This window comes from Perca flavescens, chromosome 16, assembly GCF_004354835.1.
Source record: "Perca flavescens isolate YP-PL-M2 chromosome 16, PFLA_1.0, whole genome shotgun sequence".
In the NCBI taxonomy this organism is placed as follows: Eukaryota; Metazoa; Chordata; class Actinopteri; order Perciformes; family Percidae; genus Perca; species Perca flavescens.
The window spans coordinates 28,826,312-28,845,201 of NC_041346.1; the positions used below are offsets into that span (position 1 = coordinate 28,826,312).

General features: G+C 40.7%; 1 protein-coding gene across 1 annotated transcript; it reads right to left on the reverse strand.

Moving 5' to 3' along the window:
• Positions 1 to 421: 421 nt before the first annotated feature.
• On the reverse strand, positions 422 to 14,417 carry pargl (poly (ADP-ribose) glycohydrolase, like). Its single transcript, XM_028601074.1, has 16 exons — positions 14,390 to 14,417; positions 13,576 to 14,117; positions 10,820 to 10,942; positions 9,781 to 9,870; positions 9,027 to 9,098; positions 8,851 to 8,937; positions 7,481 to 7,641; positions 7,174 to 7,253; positions 7,017 to 7,089; positions 6,104 to 6,179; positions 4,772 to 4,919; positions 3,945 to 4,023; positions 3,765 to 3,873; positions 3,341 to 3,437; positions 1,864 to 1,992; positions 422 to 1,243 (listed from the first exon to the last, which is right to left on the reverse strand). Exons 2-16 carry the CDS (start codon positions 14,113 to 14,115, stop codon positions 1,125 to 1,127), a joined length of 1,983 nt encoding a protein of 660 aa, XP_028456875.1. The 5' UTR covers positions 14,116 to 14,117; positions 14,390 to 14,417; the 3' UTR covers positions 422 to 1,124.
• Positions 14,418 to 18,890: the final 4,473 nt, after the last annotated feature.

Below are 18,890 nucleotides of genomic sequence, written 5' to 3' on the forward strand. Positions count from 1 at the left end.
GATTACAAGACAAAAAGAGCGCACCATTAGATCAGCTTGGAGGCCGACGTTTCCCAGCATGCCCCTGGGTCAGCCTGGGTCTTGCAGTTGCTGGAAAGCAACTGCGCCGCCTTGGTCTCGTGAGGTTATCGTTGCCCACGTGTGCATGACGTCAGAGCAAGTCGGGATCAGGTCGGGATCAGGTCGGACACAAATCTAACCGGCATGCGTTGGGCGCCGATCGCCGGTGAGCGATTCTGCGCAGACCTGGCTCATCTCGAACGAGCCGATTGTTTTCTCTTGTGAACATAACCGGGTGTTCAACGCACCCTTGCTTAAGTTTAAACGAACGGTTTGCTCCGTTCTGTCGGGGCTGAACGTAGCCCTGCTGTTCGGGGCTTTTCTGATGCCTAGGCTGAATAAATGGTTATCAGGAGAATGAGATGGTGCAATAGTAAGACCTTTATTTCATCGATAAAGATCTGCAAACGTACAATCGAACTTTGTGAACTGAACTTAAACGATATTATAAACTGAGGATACCAAAACCTCTCCTCCTTCCAGCCAAATGCAAATCAAACAGAGAAAACAATTCTTAGAAATGATATAATGTCCCCAAAAGCATGCCAAATAAGGACTGATATGTCCCATCGCTACGTAAACTATCAAATAAAAGGTGTACTTAGCAGCATTTTCTGTTGTTTTTGAGTGTGTAAACACACAGCGTTCAAAGTTGTCTGGGGTAGAGAGAGAGAGAGAGGGGGGGGAAGGGGAAGGACGAGAAAGAGAGAGAGAGCGATATATGCTGGTAAGAACAAAAGCCGTGAATAAAAACATTATTTTCTAATTGTTTCACGGAGGTATTGGGAATGAGAGTGGGCTGCACACTTATTGGCTGGGGGGGTTACACGTCCACGTCCAAAAGGCTCTTTACGGAGGCCAAAAGAAGAAAAGAAGGCAGAGTCTCTGCAGATACAGACACCGCCACACACTTCTAGTGCTTCATACGTGATGATTGAGAGGGTTTACTTTTTCTAAAGTTACAAACAAACAAAAAAGATAATTAAGTAGCTTCTTCATTTCTGTTGTAAAAACATTTGGGTTAGATTTTAGTGCAAAATCCCGAAGCAGCCCTGACTCCGTCCTCACAGCTGACTGCGGGAAGGTCTCAGTTCGTTCCCGATGAACTCAAACAGCTCCACGTGTGACCCGCCGGACGCCTGCTGAACAGCGCAGTAGTTCTCCAGGAGTCCAAACAGTTTCCCTGTGAAGGAGAAAAATTAGAATTTCACTTAGTCTCGTTTGCTGTTGAATAGGGTTGGGTACCGAAACCCGGTTCCACTATGGAACCGGTTCCTACGCATACAGTGCGCAAATTTCGGTTCCACTTAACGTGTCGATTGAAATATTTTCCCTCTGTCGCTCCAAAACGGACTTAAAAATATCACCTTCTCTCTGTAGTCTACCGTTAGCTAGCTACTGTAAATGTAGAGCTACTTTTAAAATGCCATATTTTCCCTCTGGGCTCACCAGAACGGACGTAAAAGCCTTTCTTTGACGTCATTTTTCAGTTTTTCAAGAATCGGTTTAGGAGTCTGAATTGTTTTTAAAAGTACCGGTTCGGAATCGGAAAAATCCAAACCCAACCCTACTGTTGAAAAATGACAGAGCTTCAGAAACATTAAAAAGTTACTTATTGTCACTTTTTTTGTTATATTTCTCTTCATTATTATATTTATGCTATACTGTTTATTTATACTGTGGATTTTAACAGGCTCGTAGGAAGGTGTAATATGTACAGTAGCTAAAAAAGATTTTTTTTTTTTTATTCAACAAATCGTTCAGACCTCATTTGAGCAGTTTAAATGTCCTGAAATCTCTCACCAACTGTAGTTCCTTGTGTGACCATCAGGTGGTGCGTCTGCTGCAGGCCCTGCTTCAGCTTTTCATCGTTAAAGGTGAAGAAGGCCAGTCCTCGCTTCGCCCTGGCTGCCGCCATCAGCTGGATCACCGCTGAACATGAAGAAAAAGTGTCTCCTCTAGGTCAGGCACCGTCATCTGTTATGGTCACGGATCTTATTCACCGAGACTCTTGTTCTTAAAATGTCTCGTTTTTGTCCACAACTCAACGATATTCAGTGTTCTGTCACAGAGGAGTGAAGAAACTAGAACAATATTCACATTTAACAAGCTGACATCAGAGAAGCCTCAAACCGATTAATCGATCAAAATAGTTGCCGACTATTTAAATAGTTGACAACTAATGGATAAATCTTTGCAGCCCCATCATCTGTTATCACCATGTCTATAATTCCCTATTTGTAAAGTGCTGCTTGTTGTTGTCGTTGGATGTTCTTTTTGTGATTTCGTTCTACTTTTATTTTTACATTTTAATGTTCTTTAATACAACACCTTAGTGCTTTTTTGTACAGCACTTTGGTCAGTTTAAAGCTATAGTTTGTAGTTTCTGTCGCCCCCATGAGGAATTCTAAGTAAAGACAACAACACTGTAGGCGCACCCACATGATACAAGCCTTACGTGATCATGTAAGCACCTCCCCCCCACCCCTCCTCCACGCCGTTGCTAGTAGCCAAGGAGGACACGGAGGATTAAAACATGACGGACTCTTCAGAAGAGGTCGTTATCTTCACTCGAGTTTCTGCGCGGTAAAGTCACCAGACGCCACAATCTTCTGAACACAGTCACACTGATAGATCCAGAGAGAGTTGTGTGGAGCTGATAGACTTAATTAGCTTTGTAGCAACTCATTTGGTAACGGCTTGAATGTTACGGACGTTCATCAATATCAAAAAGTTACGCACTAAAGCTTTAATATCTGTTTATCCCATAATTGTCTCCATCTGTTAAAGTCCGATGTTATCGTCGTCTTTCACTTCCCTTTTTAGCTTTTAGTTCTTTGTTTAATTTCCTTCTTTCCTGTGATGGTCCTGCCCCAGTATCAATCATAACTACAGCAGATAACTTCTAAAATAGCATTAAAATACAATTAAGCCTATAAAAAGAAATCTCCTGCTTCCTTTTACCTGGCTCCTCTGGCTGGATACACTAACGCAGGCTTCTCTGGTGTTACAAAGAAATCTGTGACCCATCAGAATGTGGGACTGTAGCGCCGTCTACCTGCCATAAATCATTCTGTGACTTCATGGAAAAAATTTGACCCGGGCAGAGGACTTACTAAAAACTATATAAAAATAGCGTTCTTTGCACGGTTAGTCTTGTTTGCTGTTACAGGTCATTTTAGACCATTGTATGAAAAATGACAGAGCTTCAGAAACATTAAAAAGTTACATATAGTCACTTTAATGAACGGACTGATTGATGGACATTTTATAAAAGTACCTTTGAGTTGTGGGTCTCCGTTGAAAGCTCCACAGCCCCACTTGCCCGTGGCGATGTCGGGCTCATTGTACCCATCCTGCCTAAATCCACAGTACGCCTTCAAGGACAACAACAAATCACGTAAATATGATAACCATAGAACAACACAGGCCTGCTGCCAACACTCACTAGAGTAACAAATGTGGATCAATTAATAAGTAATATTCCATTAAATGTCCCAAATGTATATTAAATAAATAGAATGTGACAAATTCGTATTTCTGTTTTATTAGTCTTTATTTATTTGCCTTTGTATGATTTCCCATATTTATTTATTTTCCTATTTAATTTGACCTATTCATTATTTTTTAATTTATAATTTTTTTATGTTAATGGTAAAATAATGACACAAAATAATACCAATACACACAAAGATAAACCTGACCTTGTTGAGTTCCCGCATGACGCGGCGCATCTCGTACTGCTCCCGTCTGTGTTTGTAGTTCACAGCGTCGATGGCTAAGATCTGCCTCTTCAGCCGAGCCCACTCGTCTCTGTAAAGACCCAAAATGTGAGAAAACTAAATATGTTCAACGATAAGAGACATAACCAGAAGCATTCATACCTGTCGAGGCGGTCTTCATAAGGGCCCGCCCACTCAAAGGTCTCACCGTAACCAGAGTAAAGGCTGAACTGCTGACAGCCTGAGGAACAGAACCCAAAGTTATTTAGTTCCCAGTGATGGAAAACGGCAAATCCTCACATTTTAGTTGATTATCAAAAATACTATTGATTTATTTGTGTAATTTAACAATAATTAATCCACAAATTTTGGGTGTCACGATTTGATCTGACTTTTGATTTTTTTTTTATTAGAAACGGCAATGCCACAATCAGAGCCACTAGAAGGCAGATGGGTACTTTGCGACAACAGTTTGAGTTTGTCAGAGTTCACAAGGTGCAATTGAAGGCACCATTAGTTTAACAAGGTGCACATGAATGATCCATGGAGTCCTGTCGGCGCCCACGTGCTTTGCCTTCGTTGTTTATTTCCATAATCTACTCACGGGGAAGGACAAAATGTTGCCACACGGTGACTTCAGGAAAGCAGGAGGATTTTTTTTCTAGTTTGGTTGTTTCTGCGTTATCTCCGACTCTGGCAGTTGCCATGGAGTCGGGAGAAGAGCAGCTGCATGCTACCGCTAAGCTAACCCTGTATCTTTAGCTGCATGCTACCAGCCGGTAAGCTGCGCTGTCTGTTTTTTGGGGGTTTTTTTCAGACGTGCGCAAAAGGGTGGGTGTGGACCGAGAAGGAAATACTGGGGGAATCGACAATCCTGCTTCCGATTTCGGTAGTCGAAAATCATAGGTCATTGTAATTGATTTTCAATTTAGAATTGAAATCGTGACACCCCTACCATTAATCCACTAATCATATCTTTGCTACTGTACCTGTAACAATCAGACACTCGTTGTCTGCGAGTTTCTCAGTGAAGAGGCGGGACACGATCAGCTCTGGATTCATGAGGAACAGGATCTCCTCCTGCACCAGACCAGAGCCCAGGACACCTCCACCTATAGAGCTGCAGGCAAAATCCACCCGCGCACACACACACACACACACACACACACACACACACACACACACACACGGTTACTTAGGGTTAAAAAACAAACTTACTTTATTCTTAATTGTCACATACACACATAATCACACAGTACAATGTAGTGACATTCTATTTCTGCAGTTTAACCCAATAATAGTGTGTGTATGTAGTGCAACTTTGGGGTCTAGTGTCTTGCTTACAATCCACCCCAAATAAAACAAGTTCTGGAGTTAAACAGCTGGGGATTGTGCTGAAGAAGGGTCTGGCTACTCCAAATGGACTTTTTTCACAGCAGACATGTTGACTTGTCATAGTAGGAGGAGCACAGCTGACATTGATAACCTTAACGATGGCTCAGTTCCATCAAGTGTCCCAGTAAGATATTTCAGTGAGTCAGCATGCACAATACCAGGACCTCTCCTAAGTGGAATGCAGCCATCAGTAATGGTTTAATACCAGGACCTCTCCTAAGTGGAATGCAGCCATCAGTAATGGTTTAATACCAGGGTCTCTCCTAAGTGGAATGCAGCCATCAGTAATGGTTTAATACCAGGACCTCTCCTAAGTGGAATGCAGCCATCAGTAATGGTTTAATACCAGGGCCTCTCCTAAGTGGAATGCAGCCATCATTAATGGTTTAATACCAGGGTCTCTCCTAAGTGGAATGCAGCCATCAGTAATGGTTTAATACCAGGGTCTCTCCTAAGTGGAATGCAGCCATCAGTAATGGTTTAATACCAGGGTCTCTCCTAAGTGGAATGCAGCCATCGTTAATGGTTTTGAATACACCTGTGCTTTCCCTACTGTGACATGTCAATATGTCTGCCGTGAAAAGGGTCTATAGCATTCGGGTATGGGAGGAAAACGTGCTCTGGTTTATTGGCATTTCTTTAGACCAATTAGAATTGTCATGGGCGGCGCTAAACTTCGCACAGAGCCACTGCAAAATAGTCGTGCGAGAGAATACTCAGATTGGACGGATAGTCTAGCTAGCTGTCTGGATTTACCCTGCAGAGATCTGACAACTGTCAACAATAGTCCTCATTAATCCACCGAATTTAAAATTCCATCACAAAGAAAGCGGTAGGAAATGGAAAAGACATGCATCCGGTGGAATTTCCTGCAACACGGGAGCAATCCCGGGAGTTGAACATCAATGATACAGACTAGTTCCTACCTGGAGCAACCCTGTGCCTTCGGTCTCGATGGTTCCTCGTGTGGCGACGTGCAGTTTAGGCGGCTTCTCATCACAGCTACCGCAAGAACAACAACAACAACAACAAAGAGATAAAGTGATTTACACTAGTGTGTTTTTCATACAGAGGAATCATTCTATTAGTCATGCTAGCTGCACGACTTTATGGATGCCAATCATCCGTCCAACAGTTTGGTTCTCACTGAAATATCTCAACAACTGTTGGATTAACTGGGATGAAATGTGCTTCATCATTCATGTTCCCCTCAGGATGTATTGTAATAACTTTGGTTATCCTCTGACTTTTCATCTAGCGTCATCATCAAGGCCAACATTTTAATGTGTCCAATACTTTAATTCATGAATATATACCATGGATGTATAACAAGAGTCCTGTGATAGTTGCTCTGTTTCCGGAATTCAAAATCTCGTTCATTTTCTCCATAAGTATTTTGATTATAGCCATAATGAGTAAACCATCCAAGGTAGACTGACCATGAGCTACAAGATTATGAAACGAAGGCGTATGCTCCTGTAGGAGCCAGAAGTCCAAATAAATTTGACTTTGTTTTAAGAAAAACATGTTTTATTTGCAGTGTCACAGAGAGGTACTACACTACTCAAAATCCTAAGCGTAACAGCGACATCTCTGATTGGTGGAGCTCGCTGTTGCCATGGAAATGTTTATTGAGCCCGCGAATGGCTAGCTAGCTGCTTCCACTAAAGTCTATGATCCTTTATGTATCTTTGAATGTCTTTGATCTTATTTACCTGACCTTGTTTTGTTATTTTATCGCTATCATCATTAATCTTCTTGATTTAAATTGTACGTCTTGTGTGAAGCTTGTGTTTTAAGTAGTCTCTATAAATAAATATGACTATTGTTCTTACTTACTTTCTCCAGTCGGACGCGGCCTGGCCTTGTAGGCAGCGCCTCTCAAACGTCACCAGTCCTTTTGGTTTAGTGTCTGCAAAGACATCAACAACAGTCACAGATCTTCACCGACATGTCCCAAAAAACAGGAGGAAGAGGAGGTTTAGCATCAACTCACTCTCATCTGTAACCACCTTGAAGTAATACATGATGGCCCGCAGCTTCTCTTTCTTCCGCTGTGACCACTGTCCAAACAGACTGCATGCAGAAAGAGAATGAAGCGTTAACGTACAGGCAGCAAGTATTTTTGCTGCAATCATTTTAATTTCATGTTTATTTGAATAGGGACGGATGCATTTGTGCAAAAACATCTCCAATGTACAGCATCCCAGCATTTATAACTATTGCTAATATCCAATGCCTGTCCCTAGAAGGGCTTTTAAACACAAAACAAACAAAACCGTTTGTGACGGATGTTTCCTGACCTGGTGAAGTTAATAGAGGGGTAGTTGTGGTACTCTGCGCTGTGATGTGTGGTGTTGCGGTGAGGGAAAGTACAGAAAAATGCGTTGGCGAGCAGGCAGGAGATCTGAGCTTGTGACAGAGTGATGGATGCAGGGTGTCCGGTCCGAAGCAGCGGGATTCCCTGAAATCACGGAACACACACTTCACTATCATCGTCGGTGTGAGTGAACTGTAAAGTAGTTTCGCATCGCACCTACATTCTGGGAAAGGAGGGGGGAAAAAACGGTCTGGAAGGATCTTGTTTTGGTAGAACATTTGTACCCCGCAAAAGAAAATGCCACATATAATATTAAATGAGGGGCAAACTGGTGTCATGTGTCTTTATCTTGCCCGGCATAATAATCTTTTTCTATAAATGGTGGGAAAACATGCTAGAACGTTCCAGTCAGAGAGTTAATGCCGTGGACATATTCTTTGTAAATCTTTACAATCATTCCCTGAAAGAACCAAGCAGGCCTGACTTGTTGCACCATCCAAATTTCTCTTAAAGTGTTCATATTATGCTCATTTTCAGGTTCATAATTGTCTTTAGAGGTAGGGGTGTCACAATACCAAAAATTCAGTCAATTCATAGTTTGTGCCAATACCAGTAAAATAACATGATTCTCGATGCTGATTTCGATACCACGGTAAAAAAAAAAAAAAAGTATTTTCTAAGATTCCATGTACTTGAACTTGAAACATGAACTTCTTTATTAAAATATTTGAAAAATATCAAAATGTCATTACAAGAAACACTGTAGTTGTTTTAGCCCAGTACCTTTTGAAAAGATGCCTGGAGGTCTGGAATGTGTCTGGGGACACTAGTTGTTGCACTATGACCATTCATTGCCCTTTATTATGTTGTTCTATACTCTATTGCACATGTTTTGTAGGTCTTGTTATGACATTTTGATATTTTTCAAATATTTTAATAAAGAAGTTCATGTTTCAAGTTAAAGTACATGGAATCTTAGAAAATCCTTTTTTTTTTTTTTTTTCGAACTCGACATCGAGAATCGTGTTATTGTACTGGTATTGGCACCGACTATGAATTTTTGGTATCGTGATACCCCTAGTCCCTTTCGGGTGGACTTTGGGCTTTTTCACTTTGTAAACCTATTAAAAAAAAAAAAAGATATATAACACAATAAAGTAAAGGGGAAAAGCCAAAAATCATAATATGAGCACTTTAAAACTTGACTCAGCTTGTAGCTCGTTAGCTCGAAGTTTCTTGTTGTTGTTGTTTACAGTAGCGAAGGGGGCAACATGCACCGGATTGGTTGCCGTTCTTAAAAACACACAAAACCAGACCAACTGTAGAGTGAACTGGAGCCAGTCTGTTTCATACCTTCTGCACGAGTTCAGGCAGCTTTAAGGCCAACGCAGCAATCTTTGGAAACAGTTTAGGGAAGTTATTTTCTTCTTTCGGGATAACCTAGAAGAAAAATATAATTTTCTATCATTAGAGGGTTTAGACACTAAACTGACGGTTGAATGATTTGAAGTAAACACATGGACACTAACCTCAACAAAGCTGGAGAGGGCATCAAAGGACCACTGACTTTTATACTTGGGGTTATATTTGAAGATAGCATCCTGGTGAGAGTTTGAAAGAGTACATTTTATGTTTTTTGCAGACAGATTAGAATCAGGTTTAGGTTTTCACACGGTCCCAATAAACATAGCAAGAGAAAAGAGTTGAGAATCATAAATAGAAAATAGAAATGTACAATACAAAGTATGTAAAATAGATCCATTTTAAGAAAAAATAAAACAAAGAAGATGGAATGTGCAATTTTAGTATGAAGAATATGTGCAAAATGCAAAGATTTATGCATTAGTGTAACAATAAGACAATATTATCGCTTCTTGCACTAGCAAGTTGAGAAATAGACTGTATACTTCTTCATTTTATATTGTAGTTAACTGTTTAACTTATATTAATAACATCCCACAACTAGCACTGCAACTAAGCATTATTTTCATTGTTGATTAATCTGTCGATTATATTCGCGATTAATGGATTAGTTGTTTGAGCTCTAAAATGTCAGAGAAATGTGGATCAGCGTTTCCCCAAAAAGCCCAAGATGACGTCCTCAAATGTCTCGTTTTGTCCCCAACTCAAAGATATTCAGTTTACTGTCCCAGAGGAGAGAAGAAACTAGAAGTTTGACTTTTTTTCATAAATAGTGATTCAAACCAATTATCAAAGCGTTTGTGATTAATTTAACAGTTGACAACTAATCGATTAGTCTTTGCAGCTCTACTGACAACGTACCTTCACATCGTTGACGCTCGCGGCGGTCTTCTTGGCCAGAGCGCTCAGCTGCTTGTAGATCACGTCCCACCTCATCGTCTGGGTCGGTGACTTTGGACAGAAAAGAGTCCTTCAACAACACCAACCTTTCAGATTTTTCTTGTGTTGATACAATCCATTATTTTCTGGGGGTAGAGTTAATCTGTAGCTACATGTAGGGCTGTGCAATCTATCAATCTATTTTTATTACAGCAAAAACTATTTAATGGAGAGAAATAGTTTTTCTTTTGCACATTAACATTATGTTTTGCAAGCAAACTGTTATATTGTCTTGTGTTGTGGATGACACAGATTTATGTCATAAATTTAGTTTAATTTTTCTTTTATTTGTGTTCCATTTGTTACTTGTTTTTAAAAGATTTTCTTATTTTAAGGGGAATTCAAAAAGTTCAAACTGAAAAGTATTCAAGGGAAATATCACAGTTCAAGGTGTTTTCACTGTTGATTTGTTTAACTGTTTCACGTTTTTTTTTTTAGGTTCAATAAATCCAACATCTTTGCAAAAGTCATAATATGAAAACAATCCTGATTTTAAGATTGACCAAAATAATTGTGATTAGGGCTGCACGATATGAGGAAAATATCAAATTACGATTATTTTGACTGATATTGCGATTGCGATATGATTCACGATATTAGAGGGAATGATCATTTTTGTATCGTTATTCTCATTTTCATAGAAAAATATAAAAATAAAATTAAAATGATTATAGTGTGATTTTAGCGAGGATCTATACAAAACGAAAACATTTTAGTCTGTATCATATAATTTGTAGATTGACGCATATTTTGCCTTTAACAATAATAATATTAATATTGTGCCCCCCCTGCCATTTGGATATTGCACTAGACCATATTGCGATATCGATTAAATTGTGATTAATTGTGCAGCCCTAATTGTGATCATGTTTTTTTCCATGATTGAGCAGCCCTAGCTGTACATGTGGATCACATCATAAAGCCAGCATAAATGTAGATCAGTTAATAGTCTCAAACACACCTTCATAAGTCCAGTCTTGATCATGAAACTGGACGGTGAACACGGACTTTTCACAAAGTTACTGTGCCACATGTCTCTCCCTCTCTGAGGCAAGGGTCCTTTTCCATAATTGAAAGCAGCAACCTAAAAAAAACAATAGTCAAAAACAATTTCTTTCTGCACAGCTAGACTACAGTATGTGCTGTGTGTGAAACAGAGAGCAGTTGAAAAAGTACTCAGGTCCTCAATGTAAAAATACTCCATTACAAGTAAAAGCTGTTCATTTATAATTCTAACTTTACTTTTAACGTTATCAGACACAGAGAAACCTTCTTCCCCTGTCCTAAAATGGTCATAAATCAATACTAGAGTCTACTTTATTGTTTACTTCACACAAATACAAATGAAATGCAGAGAAGGAGAATGAAACTACGAGAGCGTCTGTCTCCACAAAATCATCTGTTGTGAGTTTCATGGTTTGATGTTTTAGAAACTTAACCTGAAACAATCAGAGAATGCAATTCTTATTTTCCCCTCATTCAAGCCGACAGCTAGCCTGGAAATCCAGACCCAAATCCGAAAGATTAAGGGTCTGGCCAAAGCCGGTCTACAGAAAGCTGTTCCACTCCCTATTCAGCCCCATTGTACCGAATTTGGTTGCAGTTCCACCAGAGTTCCACTGGGGGTGATCGCGGTCCAGTGCAAAATGAATGGGACTATATGGAGCTAGACGGCTAAATGTGTCTCTTTCGCCTGATTGTCGTTGAGAAACCTCAGATTTGATTGTAGATTTGGCAAGTTCAACATGGATTATAGGTCGAAAGTTGAATGAACGAGTACTTATGTCCTTTTGATTTCTTACAGGGTGAGTCGTTGTTGTCCAGAACACGCTAGCATTCTGCTAATGAATGCTGATTGGTCAGTGAAGGTCTGATTACGATCGGAGATCGGAGAACAAAGGAAGCGACTCAGAGCTTGCCGTAAAGCAGTATCTCCGGCCGTATATGTGTATGACTGACATTTTAAAAGGCTTTGTAGAACAAAAAAGCGACTTTAAAAAAAATCTAACACCCAGCTGTGTGTATTTTCTAAAAATTAAAAAAAAATCTAAAATTATATCCTGAGAAAAGTGGATTTTGAGGGGTATAGCCCCATAGAGTCCCATTCATTCTGCACTGGCCTGTGGGTGCCCCCTATATGGATCTCTGGTGGAACTGCAACCAGTTCAGAAGCCGGAAGTAACGAGGGAGTGGAACTTCTTCCTATAAGAGAAATTCTTTGGTCTGGCAATGAGTAATGAAAATGGCCCAACTCGAGGGGCGGCACCAAGCATGCATTTGAAAATCTCACTGCACGCAATTGGATAACACTACGACCATTCACAACAATACACGGGGTGACATATCCAGAGTATACCCATATGCTTAGCTACCAGCTGAGCTAACTGGTAGATTAAACTTTTGGCTACCACAGGAGCTAACTGGTAGATTAAACTCCTAGCTACCAGAGGAGCTAACTGGTAGATTAAACTTTTAGCTACCAGAGGAGCTAACTGGTAGATTAAACTCTTAGCTACCAGAGGAGCTAACTGGTAGATTAAACTCTTAGCTACCAGAGGAGCTAACTGGTAGATTAAACTCCTAGCTACCAGAGGAGCTAACTGGTAGATTAAACTCCTAGCTACCAGAGGAGCTAACTGGTAGATTAAACTCTTAGCTACCAGCGGAGCTAACTGGTAGATTAAACTCTTAGCTACCAGAGGAGCTAACTGGTAGATTAAACTCTTAGCTACCAGCGGAGCTAACTGGTAGATTAAACTCTTAGCTACCAGAGGAGCTAACTGGTAGATTAAACTCTTAGCTACCAGAGGAGCTAACTGGTAGATTAAAAGCTACCAGAGGAGTAGATTAAACTCTTAGCTACCAGAGGAGCTAACTGGTAGATTAAACTCCTAGCTACCAGAGGAGCTAACTGGTAGATTAAACTCTTAGCTACCAGAGGAGCTAACTGGTAGAATAAACTCCTAGCTACCAGAGGAGCTAACTGGTAGATTAAACTCTTAGCTACCAGCGGAGCTAACTGGTAGATTAAACTCCTAGCTATCAGAGGAGCTAACTGGTAGATTAAACTCTTGCCCTATCCGCTGGGCAAACAGCAAAAACATCCTTCTTGCAAAGGAACGATTTGAGCGCCATCTTCTGTTCCTCTTTTAGATAAAAGCCAAGTCTAACTCGTTCATTGTAGCGGCCAAAGCCGTTTCAAACAACTTCTGTTCAGCCGTAGCCATTGCAGCGCTGTCGTCATCTGTTCAGCTCGCCTCTGGCCCGCCTATATCAGATACCCCAATGTGATTGGTGCAGCTCGGCTACCAGGGCATAGTTAATGAGCATCATAGGGTAGCTGACAGTAAAGCCTAAATGTACTTTTAATGTTATCAAACAGAGAAATGTTCTCTACCCGTCCTAATTTAGTCATGAAACGATTTGAGAACTTTCTTGCTAAATGAATGGAGGCAAAATGAAGCAGCCTCACTGTGTGTGTTTGCCCAATCAGCAACTGCCATCCCTGCAAACCCCACCCCGAAAGATCCTGTACTTTCAGAAAGTACTACCCCGTTATCAGGGAGGTATAGTACTTTGGGGGGAAATAACCCCAGAACTTAATTTTGACCCTGATCTCTGCGGTTAAAACGAGTTCCTACTTCTGGGGTATGTTCCTGCGGTCAAAAAGCACCTCTTTTTGGGTAAAAAAGGACAAACAAAAGGTCCAAATCTCACATCTATGAGGACGGTGTGCGCGTGGCTGAACTTCAGAGGTCCCAGCCTTTTGTCACACTGTGGAAGTCGCTTCAGGTCGTTCAGTGGACAACAAGACGAGGCGGCGTCCTCCCTCTTCGTCCTCCCCGCCTCGTCCCCCTCCACACGTCTACTACGTACATCTCTCTCTCCGTTACCGGAGGGGGCAGAGGAGGATGAGGGGTGTGCAGAAGAAGAGGGGGTTTCAGAGGAAGAGTGGGGTTTAGAGGAAGAGGATGCAGAGGAAGAGTGGTGTTCAGAGGAAGATGAGGTGGCTTTAGAGGAAGAGTGGTGTTCAGAGGAAGATGAGGGGGGTTCAGAGGAAGAGTGGTGTTCAGACGAAGATGAGGGGCGTTTAGAGGAAGAGGATGCAGAGGAAGAGTGGGGTTCAGAGGAAGAGTGGGGTTCAGAGGAGGATGGGGAGCAGGCGACCAGACTTGTGCTATCCTTGCCCTTGTGCAGTATTTCCGGCTGAAGCAGCTCTGCCATCTGGCTGCTGTCGTTGCGGCGGCTGTCATCCATCTCTGGAGGTTAGAGACAACACATGACAGTCAGTGTGTTAACATGCAGTTTAAAATCCCAAATATATTCAGCTTTCAAACGCTGGTTCCTCAAACGTAACGTAAATGCCTTTCTCCGCCTAAAATCGTAGTTCTAACCCGCCAGGGTTAACAGACCTAGATAACTCTTTTGTTTACATCTTAAAGGCCCAGTGTGCGATATGTTTAGTTGTTTATTTTATTATCAAAATCTGTGTTGCCCGTTCACAAACGTGTCCTTTTTCTTGAATATTTACCTCCACCATCAATTCCAAGTATTCCTATTGGCTTGAAGTTTTACATTTGTGTTTGCATGAACTGGGGTAGACGCTCCATATTCTAGCTCCATCTTGAAATGCGTTAGCCGGTAAGGGACATACAGGACGTACTGCTCCACCTTTATGTTTTTTATGTTTTTTGCTGTCCCATGATAAACTCACAGGTGCTGCTAATGCTGCTAACGGGTATCGTCGCTTCCCGGCCCCGGCAAGTTTGAAGAACCACACATATTCAAAATCCACATTTCAGCAACAGGAGTCTTCTTCTTCTTCACCCAGAAAAAGAAAAAAGGAGATTGAAAAGCGCAAGAGACCGGCTTTTTGAAGCGTGAAGGCTACCGTAGCTGTAATACCTATTTTGAACTGCGTGGGGCGAAAGAGTTGATTGCGATATCTGATCTCAACGCTAGACGGGAGAAATTCCCACACGCTGGACCTTTAAACTGGTTACACATCTGCACAAAATAATAATCAATTACCGGGTTATCCAAATCTCTCCTGAAACTTTGGGGAAAAAGCATCAAACGTCGACAAAAAAAGCGATAGGATGTCAAAAAATAGGATGTCACAACTATCATGTTTTCCCAAATGATCTACAGATTTTTAGGCATGCTTTTATCAAATGTTTTGAAAATAGTACATGTAGCTGCTGTAAATGGAGCATGCCCTCAGACCCCACCCCCCTAGGTTTGGGCAGAGTCCCCAATGTTTACAACGTCTGGCTCCGCCCCTGCTCATGTCGTAGCTTTTAATACTAATATAAGAGCAGTTAAATAGCAACTAACTACAGGATAAATGATATCTAAATTCCTCCCAGACGTTAAGATTATTGCCCAATAGGTTTGACCCTGGAGTCATTACGTTGTACGCTGCTGTAATGGAAGGCGTTACCGGAGTGTATTTTAAGCCCATTTTTTACTTTGATTTGAGTAAATCACGGATCTGAGGACGACTACTCTTTCAAATAGTCGTATTTAAAAGCAGAAGGGCAAATAACGACGCACTTAAAATACCGTAACCTACATTCCACGTTGGACTTTGGCCTGATACTGGTGAAATCTGGCTTTCCGCTCGAGATGAACTGCATTAACAAAAAAACATTTGTAGGCTACAGAATGCTCACCTTTCACCGAAGGCTTTACCGTACAGTATGTGTTCAGGTTTTACGTAATTCTCTAAAGCCGCGGCGTTCATCGGTGACAACGCGGCGAAGAAGACGTTCTTCAGACACACCGAGTCAACTTTACTTTCACTTTGACGCAAAACGAAAGTGAAGTGAAGTGCGCAGCGAAACTTAAATCCTTCTGTTGGCATAAAAACCTCAACGTGAGCGAAATTAAAAACACTTTGCGATCCTCATTATAGAAGTAGTTTAAACCAGTGGTGTGATACGCAGGTATACGCAGTAGGCTCCACTAGAAAGCTCCAGGATTTCCATATACCCTTCTTAAAAATGCCCAATGACATGTAACAACAAACTTTACATCATATTTTTTGATATATTTTGAATTGTCATCAGTTTTTCTTCTTCACATAGGCTAAATAAAGGTAATTCTACCGTGAATTGCTGCATAAAAGCGTATACTACAGCATATACAGGAAATGAAGTCACTGACTCCTCACCCAAAGGCAGATTCTGGCCAATTTGTAGCTACAGTATACCCACTACAATGCATTAGACTACACCACTGGTTTAAACAAATAGAAAAAACAACATCATAACAGTCTGCAAGATTAGAATAACACCATAAGGAGAAACTATTTCTTATTTTACACCAGCCTCAGTGAAACAAACATCAACAGATTTGTTATCACTTCAATCGGTTCATGACACCAACAAGCGGTGGAAAGTAACTTAGTACATTTACTCAATTACTGTACTCAAGTATTACGGGATAATAGTATTTTTGCAGCTCCTTTTACTTGTGGCCACTGACACATAAAAAATAACTAAGTCTTTATGCAACAAGTATTATATAATTATGACTTTGTTGAGAATAATTTGTCAAAAATAATAAAACTATGTACCAGAGCAATGCTGCATTTAGTGGATTTTTTCTTTTGAACACAAGGTGGCAGCAGTGAGCCGCTGTGATTCACAAAACCACCAAAAATGTGTTTCTCTAAAAATATTATACAATATAAGAATAAGAAGGGTAAGAATACAATTAGAATAATCATTTATAAAACTACATTTCAAAGGGAAATCATATTTCTTTTTACTCCCCTACATGTATGTATTTATATGTTTATATGTAACTATTTACTGATTGTTTTTTTAAATTAATCTTTTACATCTAAAACACAGGATCATCTTATAAAATACAAAATATTGATTCAAACTATTCAACCGTTTATACAATTGCTAACCACCTACAACATTTAAATGCTGCCGGCTTGCGTAATGAGTACTTTTGGCTGTGAATACTGTCACTTGTAATGGAGTATTTTTATAATATATTAATGTTAGAGCAGCAGGTAACTGCTGTGGCTGCTCCAGGTGGAGCTACTTTAACTACTTCTTTATATACTGTTGGATACTTTGGTCCAGAGGTTCCCAACCTAGGGGTCGGGCCCCTCCAAAGGGTCACCAGATAAATCTGAGGGGTCGAGAGACGATTAAGGGGAGAGAAGAACAAGAAACTAAAGGGTAACTATGGTAAATGTCCACCTGGATTCAACCTATTTCCCCGTGTTTTTTTTGTCTTAGTGACTGATAAGAACAACAATCTTTGAAATTGGTCCAATATCAATCAACACAGAGGAAAAAAAGCTGCGATCTAAGTTATTAGGCAAATGTGCACCGTCAGTTCCCGTCCACTAAAAGTTCTGTTTTTGTCGCTGACAGACTCAGATTATTATTCCAAGTGTGTGACAACATTATGGAAAGGATCCCTACAGAGATAGACCTTTTTGTTAAAGAGTAAGATCTTTTTTGTTTAACATGAAACGGCCCCAAAATCACCATCACCAAACTCCACCAGACTCATTTTTATCATCGTTAAACACACTCTATTCAAAGTTGCATGCAGGATCAAAAATAAAACTCACAGCCGTCTTGGTTCCAACAATCACCTCTCTGGTTTGGTCGAAATAAACCCTTAATTCACCCATTTACATGTGAAGATATTAGGGATGCACCAAAACCAGATTTTTGGGGTTAGGCCGAATACCGAATGCACTGGTTAAGATTCTGCCTAAACTGAATACTGTCTCCTCCTCCCATCCTCAGTCCATTAACACAGTAAACACATTAATGAAGTAAACAACATCCACAGCAGTGTATTTTTCATTTTATTTTATTTTTTAGCTGGGACTGTCCTTCCTTTGCCGTACCTGAAGTTGCTGCATTTTGGCTGCTGTCTGGAGATTCCTTCATGCACAACTCTTATTCGTTTTTATACCAAATGTTGTAACAGCGGCCATGTTGTGTATAGTTTAGGGTCCTCGCCACCACCAGACAAATCAGCATTGTAGATTAAACATATAGCTGGATTTGAATGGCCTTCTTTTGACTGCCAAACAACAACTTTTTCTGCTCCTGAGTTCAATTTTCACACGCTAAAAGTACTGTTTATTTAAATGGAGGCTGGTGAGTTTGGCGACCAGTTTAGGGGTTTGGGGCTGTAAATTGGTTCATTGAGCTTATTTGAAGACATCAGCTTGGGATTCAATGAGCTCAGGGTGAAAATTAGGATTTTGTCTGGTTTAAGTTCTGTAGTTTTTGATACATTCCCAACGTTCTCTCGTACCATTGATAGTAAATCCTTCATTTCCGGGGTGACTTACATTTCGTTACATGAAATCAGCAAAAACAGAAACGCCCCTTTTTCAGGACACTGTAATTTAAAGATACTTTTGTAAAAATCTAAATAACTTTAGAGATCTTCATTGTAAAGGGTTAAAACAGTGTTTTCCATGCTTGTTCAATGAAGCATAAACAAGTAATGAACATGCACCTGTTGAAAGGTCGAAAAGACAATAACAGTTTAAGGGGCGGTAGGCAATTAAGGTCCCAGTTAAAAGAACATTATTAAAGTAAAGAGACCTTTCTAATGACTCTGAAAAACACCAAAAGAAAGCGGCCCAGGGTCCATGCTAATCTGCGTGAACATGCTTTACGCATGCTGCAAGGAGGCATGAGGACAGCAGATGTGACCAGGGAAATACATTGCCACGTCCCTACTGTGAGACGCCTAATAAGACAGCGCTGCAGGGAGACAGGAAGCACAGCTGATCGTCCTCGCAGTGGCAGACCACGTGTAATAACACCTGCATAGGATCGGTACATCCCAATATCACACCTGTGGGACAGGTACAGGATGGACTGGCCAGTCTGGTGCAGTACATGAGGAGGAGATGCACTGCAGTACTTAATGCAGCTTGTGGCCACACCAGATACTGAGGGCTACTTTGCATTTTGACCCCTCCTTTGTTCAGTTTATGGCTTAGTTGTTAAATCTTTTAATGTTCATACAAA